Raw genomic sequence first — 12,569 nt, 5'->3', positions numbered from 1 at the left:
TGTCCTGTGCAATACAATGTGGTGATTTTTGTTTTGTTTTTCCAACTGAGAGGATGAACTAATTTGAAATCATTGATAGTTCTAGAGATAAACTCAGCTTTAGCTTTCCCCTTCACATTTTAGCTGCACCACAGCAGCCACCTGGGATTGTCTGGGTTAGTTCTTTCTGGTTGTGTTTGGTTTCTTTCTTTTCTGGCAGTCAGCTCTCTGGATCTGTGGTAAATCCTTGGTGACAAATCTTTATTAGAGTTCCTCATCCACAGTTAGTCCACTGTCTCTACTCACCCCTTGGCACTGAGCATCTCTGGTCTGGAGAAAATCATTTTCCTTTAGCCAGTGGGAAATGGGAGCAGTCTACAAAGGCACACTGGTAATGCAGCTTTGGTTGGCCACTGAATCTAACTCAGAAACTTGCTCCTGAGGAAGCTGGGTCATTTTATTTTTTTTCTTTACTACCTGTCCACAAACTGCCCTTCTCTCCTGGGGTCAGCATTGCTCACAGGCTCACAGCTCTGGTTTTGAAAAGAACAGGATTTTATTACCCTGCCCAGCCACTGGAATGACTAATGTATTAAATTTTAAATAGAATTTCTTTAATTATTGAAACCTACTGCTCGGTTACCATCTTTGGGTTATACCAGGGAATTAATTATGCAAGTTTAAAAACATTTCCCCCCTCCCCCCCCCCCCCCCCCAAAAAAAAAGGGGAAAAAAAATAATGAATCATCTAATTGTGTATCTTTCTGATGCTGTGGGTATTGATTTGTGTGCTCTAATGCTGAGAACAATTACAGGGATGTTTACAAAAGCTCTCTTTATTTGGGGACTCTTGTTTTGTTGCAAGCTCATCCCTTGGTGCAGCTGTCTGGAATATTAAAGAGTGGTAGTTTTAGCTATTTTTGTGTGTAAATAAGTCAGGGTAGGAATTCAATGACTGGTTTCTGTTCTTTCTCCCCTGTCCCCCTTTTTGTTTTCACTCCTAGGCTTTCTTGGGTGCTGCTTTACATGAGCCTGATTTTTGTCATGTCCATTCTCATGGCGGTGATCGCGACGGCCTCTTCCCTCTTTCCCCAGAGCAGTGCCTTTGTCATATTTCTCCTTTTTTTCCTGTATGGACTCTCTTCAGTAAGTATTCCTGATCTTGTTGAATTTGTCCTTCCCCTCCCTGTTGGTTGTGTTGTTTTGTTTAGTTCTATTTCATCATAGCTTCTGCAGGACCAAATGGTGGTGGGTGTCTTTCCTGTCCCCATCCTGTTCCCAGGGTCCACTCCAGTTTGGGATGTGGGTGTTCTGCAACAGGTTGCCCAGGGAGGTTGTGGATGCCTTCTCCCAGAGATGTTCAAGGCCCTGGAACAATGAGGTCTAGTGGAAAGTGTCCCTGCCCATGGCAAGGGATTTGAACTAGATGATCTTTAAGGTCACTTCCAACCTAAACCATTCTGTGATTTTTATGTTGTAGAGCTCTTGATGGTCACTATGAGAAGTATCTGTCCTTATGAAATACCTCAGTTGATAATCAACTATCTTTGAACTGAAAACACTGCACAGCACTGTTTTGAAGACCAAACCCATGCCACCTTCTACACATTTGCTACTATTAAATAGTGTAATGTTAAAAGCCTAATGAAAAGCCAGAGAAGTAATTTAGATGGCAGATTGCTTCTCTGAGTTGATAAGCAGCCAGTGCAGACATAGTTACTTGTTTACTGTCTCTCATTTACAGAAGAGGTAGTGACCAGGGGGATATGCACCCTCAGCTCCTTCTTTTTCGCCTTCTAGAATTATTTTTCTCTGTCACCTTTGGGAAGTCTGTCCCTTTTGATGGTCTGAAATGGAAATGCGGCTGAGTGCTGTAGTGACTATACAAGGAAAATAACATGATTATCATAGAATTATAGAACTCTCTTGGTTGGGAAAGACCTCTAAGGTCACTGAGTCCAACCATCAACCTAAGACCACCATGGCCAGTAAACCTTGTCCCAAAGTGCCATATTTGTGTTTCTTGAATGCCTGACCACTCTTTAGGAGTTTTTCCTAATATCCAACAATTTCAGTCCATTTCCTCTCATTCTATCACCTGATAGTGAAGAGAAGAGGCAAAAGTAAAGCTATGGTCTTTTTTACTTTATTTTCTCTGTGCCCTGTATTATTAATTTTTTAATATGATACCTTCCTCTCTCTCATCTGTCCTTAGGTGTTCTTTGCACTTATGCTGACACCTCTATTTAAAAAGTCAAAGCACGTGGGTATAGTGGAGTTCTTGGCCACACTGGCTTTTGGTTTTGTGGGCCTGAATATTGTCCTGCTGGAAGATTTCCCGAAGTCTTTTGTGTGGATTCTCAGCCCCTTGTGTCAGTGCAGCTTCCTGCTTGGTATCGCCCAGGTAAGTAGCCTTCTGCTCCTCAGATAACTGCAACCTCATCGTGCTCATGTGTCTTGCAGCATTTTGAAACAGGTCTTGATGTAGCTAGACTTAAATATAGTTATTTTTTAATTAACTGTTGATGATGGAGGGGTGGGGTGAAACCAGCCCTATCTTAGCAGCTTCCCATGGCAATTTAACACCAGGCAGGATGCAGTGCACCATCCAGCAACTGTTAGTTCTTTGTGCTCGTTGCTGTGGTTTCAGTCACTTCTTCATTAATGATTTTTTTTTCTTCTCCTGTTACTAAGTTTGCTGCAGTGCTGGTGTGTAATGTCTCCCTTGGTCTCTGTCTGTTGGCAGGTTATGCATCTAGAAGATTATGAAGATGGTGCAACGTTTTCAAATCTAACTCGTGGTCCTTACCCCCTCTTCATCTCTCTTATTTTGCTGGTGCTGGATAGCATATTTTATCTGCTCGTGGCTGTCTACCTTGATCAGGTTATCCCAGGTATGTTCAGGAGAAAGATTGAACTGAACTGTACTAGCATCTCCAATTCCTGAAGTCCTGAGCCCCCAGGTTCCCCTGGTTGATGACATTTTGTAGCATCATAGAATCATTTTGGTTGGAAGAGACCTTTAAGTCCAACCAGGTCACCACTGACCCACATCCCTCAGCATGACATCTGCACGGCTTTTAAATCCATTCAGGGATGGGGACTCCATCACTTCCCTGTGCAGCCTGTTGCAATGCCTGATCACTCTTTCAGTGAAGAAACTTTTAATATCCAGTCTGATAGCTAATTCTCTTTTTCCCGTGGCTGTCCAGGGGAGTTTGGGCTGCGCCGCACGCCGTTTTTCTTCCTGAAGCCCTCGTTTTGGTCAAAGCGCAGGAAAAATTACAAGGAGCTGTACGAGAGCAGCATCAATGGCAGCTTAAGTTTCAGTGAGATAGTGGAGCCTGTGCCTTCTGAATTTCAGGGGAAAGAAGCTATCAGGTATGATTCCTGCCCCTACCCCACGTGCAGATTTGCCTGGATCCTGAAACATTTTTAACCTGCAGTTTGAAAAACCTCTCTTAGTTCTCCACTGGCTGGATTCAAATAGCATATGGTATGCATTGCAGAGCCCTCCACACACACACAGTTCTGGTAGCCCCATCATCAAGGATGTGGATGCCCTCCATGGAGAAATCACTGAACTCAGAAGGGTTTGTTTGTGGCTTCTGTTCCTTCAGCTGGAGTTCTCTCCCAGCCAGCCGATATTTCCATCCCCTCCATTTCACTGAGGCCACGAGAGGTGGAAGCAGTTGCAGATGTTACAACGCCTACACTTCTGGGAGGGTTTAGATTTTTGAGGAGAAAAAGCTGAATTCTAGGTTTGTGGTGAGGCTGTTGTGTCCTCTCATAGACCAGAGGAGAACGTAGTGGTGGTTCTATCCATCTGCCGTATCTAAGAGGGTAAAGCCAAACGGGGAAATAGATGTCCAGGCTCTCATCTTCCATGCTGCCTTTTGTGTCTCCTGCTGTCTTGCACCCGGGCTGTCATGTGTTTAGTGTCTCTCAGATACTGTTTCTAGTATCTTTTTAGCTCTCATTTCCATCATTTCCCAGTGTCACATCTTGATGTGAGCTGGGGAACTGTATCTTCACTCCTGCTAGCTGGCTCCACTAGCCTCAAATAAGTATTTGAGCTCGGTGACCAGAACAAATTTCGTTTTGTCCATGCTATCTATGTCTCTTTGGGCATCTGCCATAGGTTGAAGTGTCTAGTTTTAATCCTGATGTTCACATGAGAACATTGTGGCCATTTTTGCACTATTCATCCAATCTGGAGTCTTTCCACAGCGTCCCTCCACTGGCTTTCCGTCATTTTCTCACTATTTTGTTGTCTTTACATATGCAGGCTTTGTTTTCTTTCATACCCAGTTCTCCTCCCTGCAATTCACACCGGTTGGCACTCTCCATCCTCATTTTTCTAGGTGGCCAGGCTTCCAAAACTCATCCTTGACATGGTGCCTTCAGACAAACTGGTCAGCTTTTTCCATTTTGAAAAGTGGGGGTGGAAGGAAGATTTTTTATTTTATCCATCTTGGAGGGAGATGCCTGCTTTCTTTTGCCTATTTTTGATCAAGAGCTGTCAGTAATTACCTCTTCTTTCTACTAACACCACTTCTCCATATCATGTCTGTTCAGTCTTCTCTTGTATTGTGAAATTATCAGGGAGCAGCTGTTCCCTTTTCTAACTTGAGAAACCACTAGTGCATTGTTCTACCGTGTGAAAGAAACAAAGATTTGGAATGATTCAGTCTGGCATCATAGGAAATACCTTAGAAGGTGACCAGGAAAAGCTTTCTGATACCAGAGTGGACATGGACTAAGTTTTGTGACAAGATGCCCTGTCTCTTAACTTACCTCTGTGAGTCTTAAATGTTTCTAGTGCCACTTGAGTGTGGTCGTCTTGTTGTGCTGACTGTTGCTCATTCAAAATGACCTCTGAAGATCCTCCAAGAGTTGCTAAACTGACATGTCTTCTTTCAGAATCAGCTGTGTTCAGAAAACATTCAGGAAAAAGGGGGAAACTGTGGAGGCTCTCAGAAGTAAGAACATTTGAGCTTTTTAGCTGCTTGTCAGATGCAGAGGAGCAATAGCTGACTTGTTGAGTGGTCTTTTTTGTTTCAGTTTGGGCTTTTTTGGTTTCTTTGAGTGGGGTGGGACCTTGGAGCATGAATGCCAGATGTGCTTGTGTGTGTCTCCTCTCACCACTTGGGCAGTAATCTTGTTTAAAATGGTGCCCCCAAAAGAGGAATCCTTCCAGCACTAAAAGTGTTGCTGACATTGTTCTAGTTGTTCCTCCTCTGCCCATGTCATTAGTGACAGAATCTTCCCTGCCCCATCTCCCTGATCTTTTTGTCTCATCTCCATGTGTGGCTTTTTAAATGCAGCCACCCTGCAGCTGGTGCAGGGACTGTCCCAGCCCCAGGGTCCTGTGCCATGCCAGGTGTGGAGGTAAGGTGGTCCCCCTCAAGCGGAGCATAAATGCATACCCCATATGTCAGTATTTGAATTGTCCTCTGTGCTGGGAGCTGGCTCCAGGTGCCAGGAGCTCATGGCTAACATCTGCTCTTTCTCCTGCACCTGCCTGGGGGAGCAGATTTATCCTTTGACATCTATGAAGGTCAGATCACAGCTCTGCTCGGGCACAGCGGCACTGGGAAGACGACGCTGATGAATATCCTGTGTGGGCTGTGTCCTCCTACGGATGGTGAGCTGCTTGGGGGTTGGGGGGGGGTGGGGGGTGTGTGCAGTAAGAACAGTGTGGCCAGCAGGTTGAGAGAGGTTCTTCTCCACCTCTGTACTGCCCTAGCGAGGCCACAGGTGGAGTAACTGTGTCCAGTTCTGGGCTCCCCAGTTCAAGAGGGAAAGGGAACTATTGGAGAGAGTCCAGCGGGTGCTAGAAAGATGCTGAAGGCGGACTGGAGCCTCTCTTACATGGAGAGGCTGAGAGAGCTGAGGCTGTTTAACCTGGAAAAGAGCAGACTGAGAGGGGATCTTCTCAAGACATAGAAGCGTCTGAAGGGTGGAGGCCATGCGTGTGGGGCTGGCCTCTTTTCAGTAGCAGTTGGTGGTGAGACAAAGAGAAATAGACACAAACACAGAAGGTTTTGCTTGAACTTCAGGAAAAACCTCTTTGCTGTGAGGGTGCTGGAGCCCTGAACCAGACCTCCCAGAGAGGTTGTGGAGCCTCCTTCCCTGGAGACTTTCAGACCCCACCTGGACAAGTTCTTGTGCAACCTGATGTAGGTGAACCTGCCTTAGCAGGGAAGTTGGAATAGGTGATCTCCAGAGGTCCCTTCCAACCCTTACCATTCTGTGAGACGTAGAGCACCCCACTTTGGAAAATCAAAGCTGTTCACCCTTGTGGTTATTTTGGGACACACCAAATTTTCTGTGGATAATGTCTGAAAGAGTCCACTTTAGATTCTTGTCCATGTTGTGCTGTCTGGCTGGATAAAAAACTCTCAGTTGACTGCTCCTGACTTTTCTTTTCTTGTTAGGTTTTGTCTCTGTCTATGGGCACAAAGTCTCCGAAATCGATGAAATGCTTGAGGTGCGGCAGATCACAGGGGTGTGCCCCCAGTCTGACATACACTTTGATATCCTCACTGTGGAGGAGAACCTCTCCATCTTTGCTGCAATTAAAGGAATCCCTCAGAATGATCTGATACAAGAGGTGAGTCCACTGGGCACAGGTATTGTCTTTTACTGGCTGAGAGAGTTGGGATTGTCCAGCTGGGAGAAGAGAGGGCTCCAAGCAGACCTTAGAGCAGCCTTTCAGGATTTGAAGAGGGCTGCAGGAGAGCTGGAGAGGGACTTTGTACAAATGTATGTACTGACAGGACAAGGGGTAATGGCTTCAAACTGGAAGAAGCTTAATTGAGATCAGGAAGAAATTCTTCCCCATGAGGGTGGTAAGGCATTGAAGCAGGTTGCCCAGAGAAGCCGTGGAGGCTCCAACTCCGGAAGTATTCAAAGCTGGGTTGGATGGAGCCTTGCTCAACCAGGGAGGAGGGTAGAACTAGATGAATAGAATGGAATAAAATAGAATAGAATTAACCAGGTTGGAAAAGAGATCTAGTCCAACCTATCATCCAACACTATCTAATCAACTAAACCATGGCACCAAGCACCCCATCCTGTCTCTTCCTAAGCATCTCCAGTGATATTGATTCTACCACCTCCCTGGGCAGCCCATTCCAATGGCCAGTGATCTTTAAGGTCCTTTCCAATGCAAACCATTCTATGGTTCTGTACATTCATTTCAACCTGTAGAGCAAACTCCCTTGCACAGGCATTTCCTTCAGACCAGTTTGCAGGGGAATAACTTTACAGTGCAGGAGGCAAAGAGGTACAGACAGATATTTACACAAAAATAAACTGCTGCTTTCCCTAGGAAACCAAACCACTCATAAAACCATTTAAAATCCATTTGTGTTTGAGCAAAGACACCTTTGAACTTCTGCAGCTTGCTGGAGCTGAGGTCCCTGCTCTGGCTGTAGAGGTTTGTTAGCAGAGTGAAAGAGGAATAGTTAATTTGAAGGTTAACTATTAGTCATCCATTAAAAAAATAAATGATAGCATTTTATTTTTTTAATTAATTTATCAATGTGTTTCTTATGTTTTAAAGGTGCAGAAAGTGTTGTTGGATTTGGATATGCAGCCTATCAGAGACAACCAAGCTAAAAAATTAAGTGGGGGGCAGAAGAGGAGGCTCTCGGTGGGAGTTGCTGTTCTTGGAAACCCAAAGGTATGTGTGATGGAGATGGCCCTGACGTAGTGTCATTTGTACACCTGAAGGCTGATGTCTGGGGCTCTTCAGTGTGGAAAAGAGAAGACTGAGAGGAGACCTTATTAATGTTTATAAACATCTGAAGGGTGTGTGTCAAGGAGAAGGGGTCAGTCTCTTTTCACTGGCATCCTGTGATGGGAAGAGGGGCAATGGGCACAAACTGGGACACAGGAAGTTCCACCTCAGTATGAGGAGAAACTTCCTTATTGTGAGGGTACAGAGCACTATAACAGGCTGCTCAGAGAGGTCATGGAGCCTCCTTCTCTAGAGACTTTCAAGACCTATCTGAGTGTGTTCCTGTGTGACCAGCCCTAGGTGAACCTGCTCTGGCAGGGGGTGTTGGACTCAACAAGCTCTGGGAGCTATCATTCTATGATTCCTTTGTCACAACCAACTAATGCAGCTAATAGTATGTAAGGTGCATCAATTGTTACTTTGAACATCCACTGATCATTGTTTCTTTGTTTATGGCTTAAGCAATTAAAATCTGAATGTTTATGCTTCAGGATGTTAGTGGCTTAGGTGATGGCAGCTGCTTTGGATTTATCTCTTGGGGAAACAAATAGCATGGCAAGTTTTGTGTCATTTCTGGCAGGTAACATTTAGGCCCCAACAATGAAACTGTCAGAGGCTGTCCTTGCAAAGCCATCCAGGCACTTGGAGCAAGGATGGAGCCAGAGAGCTCTTTTGTGTTGCAGGTCTATTACTTCTGGCCTGGAAGAATGGGGACTGCTTTTAGATCTGCATTTCAAAATTATGTGTGTGACAGTTCAGTGGGACTTTAAAAGCATCTGTGTACATTTAACCATCCCTTACTCAAAGGAGACAACCCATAGCTACACATAATTGCATTGGAAGCAGAATAAACCAGGCTGTGGCACTAAGTGACTGTGTGACTCTTCCATTTGTCACAGCAGGAGATGACTTTGTTCAAAGCACAGTTGCATCTGGCTGCCTTCCTTGCTCTAAGAGGTGTCCTGTGTGCTTCAAACACAGAGCCCAGTGTCTGCTCCTTCAGTGGGAGTTGCTGAGGTCAGTGCCTTGTCCCTGGCTTTGCAAACACTTCTGGGTTTTGCACCCAGGTTCTGCTTCTGGACGAGCCAACGGCTGGGATGGATCCGTGCTCACGGCACATCGTCTGGAACCTCCTGAAGAACAGGAAAGCAAATCATGTGACTGTCTTCAGCACCCACTTCATGGATGAGGCAGATATCCTTGCTGGTGGGTCCTGCCATCACCCCAGGGGCACTAGTCCAGGGGCAGTCCAAAGCAGAGCAAAAAGTGATGTTTCTCTATTTCAAACTCTGATTTGAAATATATGAATTGGAACAGGTTGCCCAGGGAGGCTGTGGATGCCTGCTCCCTGGAGGTGCCCAAGACCAGGTTGGATGAAGCCTCGAGCAACCTGGGCTGGTGGGAGGTGTCTCTGCCTTTGGTGGCAGTTGGAATTAGATACTCATAGAATCATGATCTTTACAGTCCCTTCCAACCCACCATTCTATGATTTTTGGGACAAACAATCTTCAGAGTCGGAAGGTCTTCTTGATTTATTTTGTTTGTTTGTTTCCAGATCGTAAGGCAGTGATCTCTCAGGGGATGTTAAAATGCCTTGGATCTTCTCTCTTTCTCAAGAGCAAATGGGGAATTGGCTACCGCCTGAGGTATTTTTTCTGTGTCCTGTTGTATGTCACCATGGATCTTAATTTGCTGTGAGAGAGTTCCCCAAAATGATCCTTCTGTCATCTTCACACTTAGTGTTTGATGTGTTTCCTGATTCCTTATAGATTTAGATGAGATACAAGGAAGAATTTTTTTACACTGAGGATGGTGAGACACTGGCCCAGGTTGCCCAGAGGGGTGCTAGGTTGGGGGATCCCTAGAACCATTCCAGGTCAGGTTGTATGGGGCTCTGAACAACCTGCTCTAGTTGCAGTTGTTCCATCTGGGGTTGGACTAGGTGACCTTTAGAGGGTCCTTCTACCCCGAACCATTGGGTGATGCTGTGCATCTGTGAGGAGAAAAGCAAGCTTTGAAAACTCCTTTTTTCTCCTCCTTGTATGTTTCCTTAGCATGCACATCGATGCCTACTGCAACACAGAAGCCACCACCTCACTGATAAGGCAGCACATCCCTGCAGCCAGCCTGATCCAGGAGAATGATGAACAGCTTGTGTACACCCTGCCACTCAAGGACATGGACAAGTTTGCAGGTATTGATGTTTCGGTTGTGCTGCAGGGCTGAGTGGCTGTGGAAGAGAAATCCATCAGGCATGGCTGTCACCTGTAATCATTGTTACTTTTGTTGCTTCTGCCTTTGTGTGGCTTTACAGATATTCCTTCTTTGGCTGATGATCAGCCAGTAAGGTCTTTCTTGGGCATGCAAGGACCTTGTTGCCTCCTCCAAGGGGGGACTGTGGTTTGCAAAGCCAGGGACAAGGCACTGACCTCAGCAACTCCCACTGAAGGAGCAGACTCCCACTGAAGGTGGGGTGTGGGTACCTGACAGCAAGTGCTGGGGAGATGCCTTTAGCAGAATAGAGAAGAGATCATTTTGTCCAAGAATCCTCTTGTCCTGCAGAAGCTTCATCTTCTGGAAGAAAGTATCAATGAGCAGGGCTGGCCTCCAGCAGGAAGCCAGAAAGACCCCAAGCCCTACAAAAGACAGTTTGGGTTGGAAGGAACCTTAAAGGTCATCCAGTTCCAATCCCCGTGCTGTGGGCAGGGACTATCAACTAGATCAGGTTGCTCAAAACCACATTCAACCTGGCCTTGAACACTTCCATGGAAGGGAAAATCCACACCCTTTATGGTCAACCTCTGCCAGTGTCTCAGCATCCTTACAGTGAAGGATTCTAAATGTGACCTTTCAGTTTCAGACCCCCTTCAAGCACTGAAAGGCCACCAGAAGGGCTCCTTGGAACCTTCTCTTCTCCAGGCTGAACAACCCTGACTTTCTCAGCTTGCTCTCATAGGAGAGGTGCTCCAGCCCCTTGATCATCTTTGTGGCCTTCCTCATCTTCAATCCTCCTGGTTGCCAGCTTCAGAGCACACTGCCTTAATCCTCAGAGGATGGTGGAGCAGATGTGTTGGTTTCACTAGATGGCAGCAATTATCAGATGAGTCCTGCTCAGGGCTTCTTGTTCACCTCCCAGGGGAAAATGGGAGCAACAGAATGTCCTTAGAGCTCTGGGAAGGCTCAGGGAGAATCAGTACAGATGGGAATATGCAGCTCATATTTCATAAGTGTTTTCTGTTTTGGTTTTTTTTTTCCCCCACTCTTTAAGCAGTTAATTATTTATTAGCTTTACCTTCATCAGCCACTGTATGCACTTCTGAGACAGGAGTCTTTATACAAGGTTGAGTCCATTCCCCTGAACTATTTTAAGAAGCAGCCAAGGTTAGGAATATGCCTCAGCTACTGGGGCAGAAGAAATCATGGAGATCTGAGGAGCAGCACTGAGTGTCCAACTGCTCTTCCCATTTTCTGCATTTGTGCTTCCTTTCAGTGTGACCTTGGCTCTGAAGCTCCTGGTTTTGTCAAGTCTTTCACTTCATACAACTGGCAAGAGCCAAATAGTGGGTTTTATCCTAAGGTGCTAATAAATGCTCTCACTCTGAATGTAATGTTGGCCTCCAAGCTATCTTTTCTCTACAGCTCCCTGAAAAGAGGTTGTAGCAAGGTGGAGTTTGTCTCATCTTCCTAGTGAAAAATGACAGAACAATTGGAGATGACCTCAGATTGCACCAGGGGCAGTTTAGGGTAGATATTAGAAGAAACTTCAATGAAAGGGTTCTCAACCACTGACACAGGCTCCTTAGGGAGGAGGTTAAATCCACATCCCTGGAGGTGTTTAAAAGAGGTAGCTATGGTGCTGAGTGACATGGTTTAGCAGCAGGCTTGACAGACTTAGAGAATGGTTGGACTTGATGTTGAAAGTCTTTTCCAGCCAGAATGATTATATGTGTACCACCCAGTTGCATGTGCTGCCAGTTGATCTAGCTGTATAGATCTGGTTGCACATATATATATGGGGGGGTTATATATGAGTGTGTGTGTGTATATATATAAAAAAATAAAAAAGACTCAGTGTTTTACTTTGTAAAATCTCTGTGTGGTGGTAGGGATCTAGGTAGAAGAGGCTGCAGTCCCTGTGCAGGAGAGAGATTCTCGTAGCCAGCCAGAAGGCAGCTGCGAGCCTAGCAGTTTTAGGATGCTGAGGTGGTTTTCCTCACCATGACAGCCTCAGGTAAACATTCACTATTTCCTCTAACCACAGAGGCTGAAAAGTTTGGTGCTACAAGGAGCTTCTTCCAATCTTGGTTCTGAAGTGACTTGTGTCTTCATAATTATGCAACCACATTTGCATGTTACCTGCTGTTCTCTGCCATGCAGAAGGCTTTATGGATGCCTCTGATCGGTTTGAAGATCTCCCAGGAGCTGGTGTCAGCCTGTTTTAGAGCAACCACAATGTTTCACTTCTGTCTCTAGGTTTGTTTTCTGACCTGGACACTCATTCCCATTTGGGAGTCATCACCTATGGCGTTTCCATGACGACACTGGAGGATGTCTACCTGAAACTGGAAGTTGAGGCAGAGATTGATCAAGCAGGTGGGGTGGACTGTGGCTATTTTCCTGTTTTCATTCATATTTGATTTAGTGAATTAGTGTGGACTTGCCTATGTCACGTCACTGCCAGGAGGAATCCTGCTCTGGAGGTAGGAATGAAAACTCCTCTTGCAGAGCAGTGTGTCCAGCAGCCTGGGGCTCCTTTGATCTCGGGGTGTTCCAGGCTTCTGAAATAGTTCACATGGAAACCACACACAGAGAGCTGGGGCTGGAGTGATTCTGGGAGGATCCA

General features: G+C 45.7%; 1 protein-coding gene across 1 annotated transcript in view; it reads left to right on the top strand.

Moving 5' to 3' along the window:
* The window catches only part of ABCA5 (ATP binding cassette subfamily A member 5), a 39,975-nt gene that overhangs the window by 8,543 nt on the left and 18,863 nt on the right, over positions 1 to 12,569 (top strand). The window contains exons 8-19 of the mRNA XM_054171082.1: positions 984 to 1,125; positions 2,195 to 2,383; positions 2,726 to 2,873; positions 3,192 to 3,360; positions 4,903 to 4,961; positions 5,516 to 5,626; positions 6,420 to 6,595; positions 7,550 to 7,669; positions 8,794 to 8,932; positions 9,282 to 9,372; positions 9,781 to 9,920; positions 12,200 to 12,319. Coding sequence (XP_054027057.1) covers positions 984 to 1,125; positions 2,195 to 2,383; positions 2,726 to 2,873; positions 3,192 to 3,360; positions 4,903 to 4,961; positions 5,516 to 5,626; positions 6,420 to 6,595; positions 7,550 to 7,669; positions 8,794 to 8,932; positions 9,282 to 9,372; positions 9,781 to 9,920; positions 12,200 to 12,319 — 1,604 coding nt within the window. The remainder of the gene's footprint in view (positions 1 to 983; positions 1,126 to 2,194; positions 2,384 to 2,725; positions 2,874 to 3,191; positions 3,361 to 4,902; positions 4,962 to 5,515; positions 5,627 to 6,419; positions 6,596 to 7,549; positions 7,670 to 8,793; positions 8,933 to 9,281; positions 9,373 to 9,780; positions 9,921 to 12,199; positions 12,320 to 12,569) is intronic.

The sequence above is a fragment of the Dryobates pubescens genome, chromosome 20 (assembly GCF_014839835.1).
Source record: "Dryobates pubescens isolate bDryPub1 chromosome 20, bDryPub1.pri, whole genome shotgun sequence".
Classification (NCBI taxonomy): Eukaryota; Metazoa; Chordata; class Aves; order Piciformes; family Picidae; genus Dryobates; species Dryobates pubescens.
Note: the sequence above shows the minus strand (reverse complement) of the source record. Positions and strands in the feature narration are given on the sequence as shown.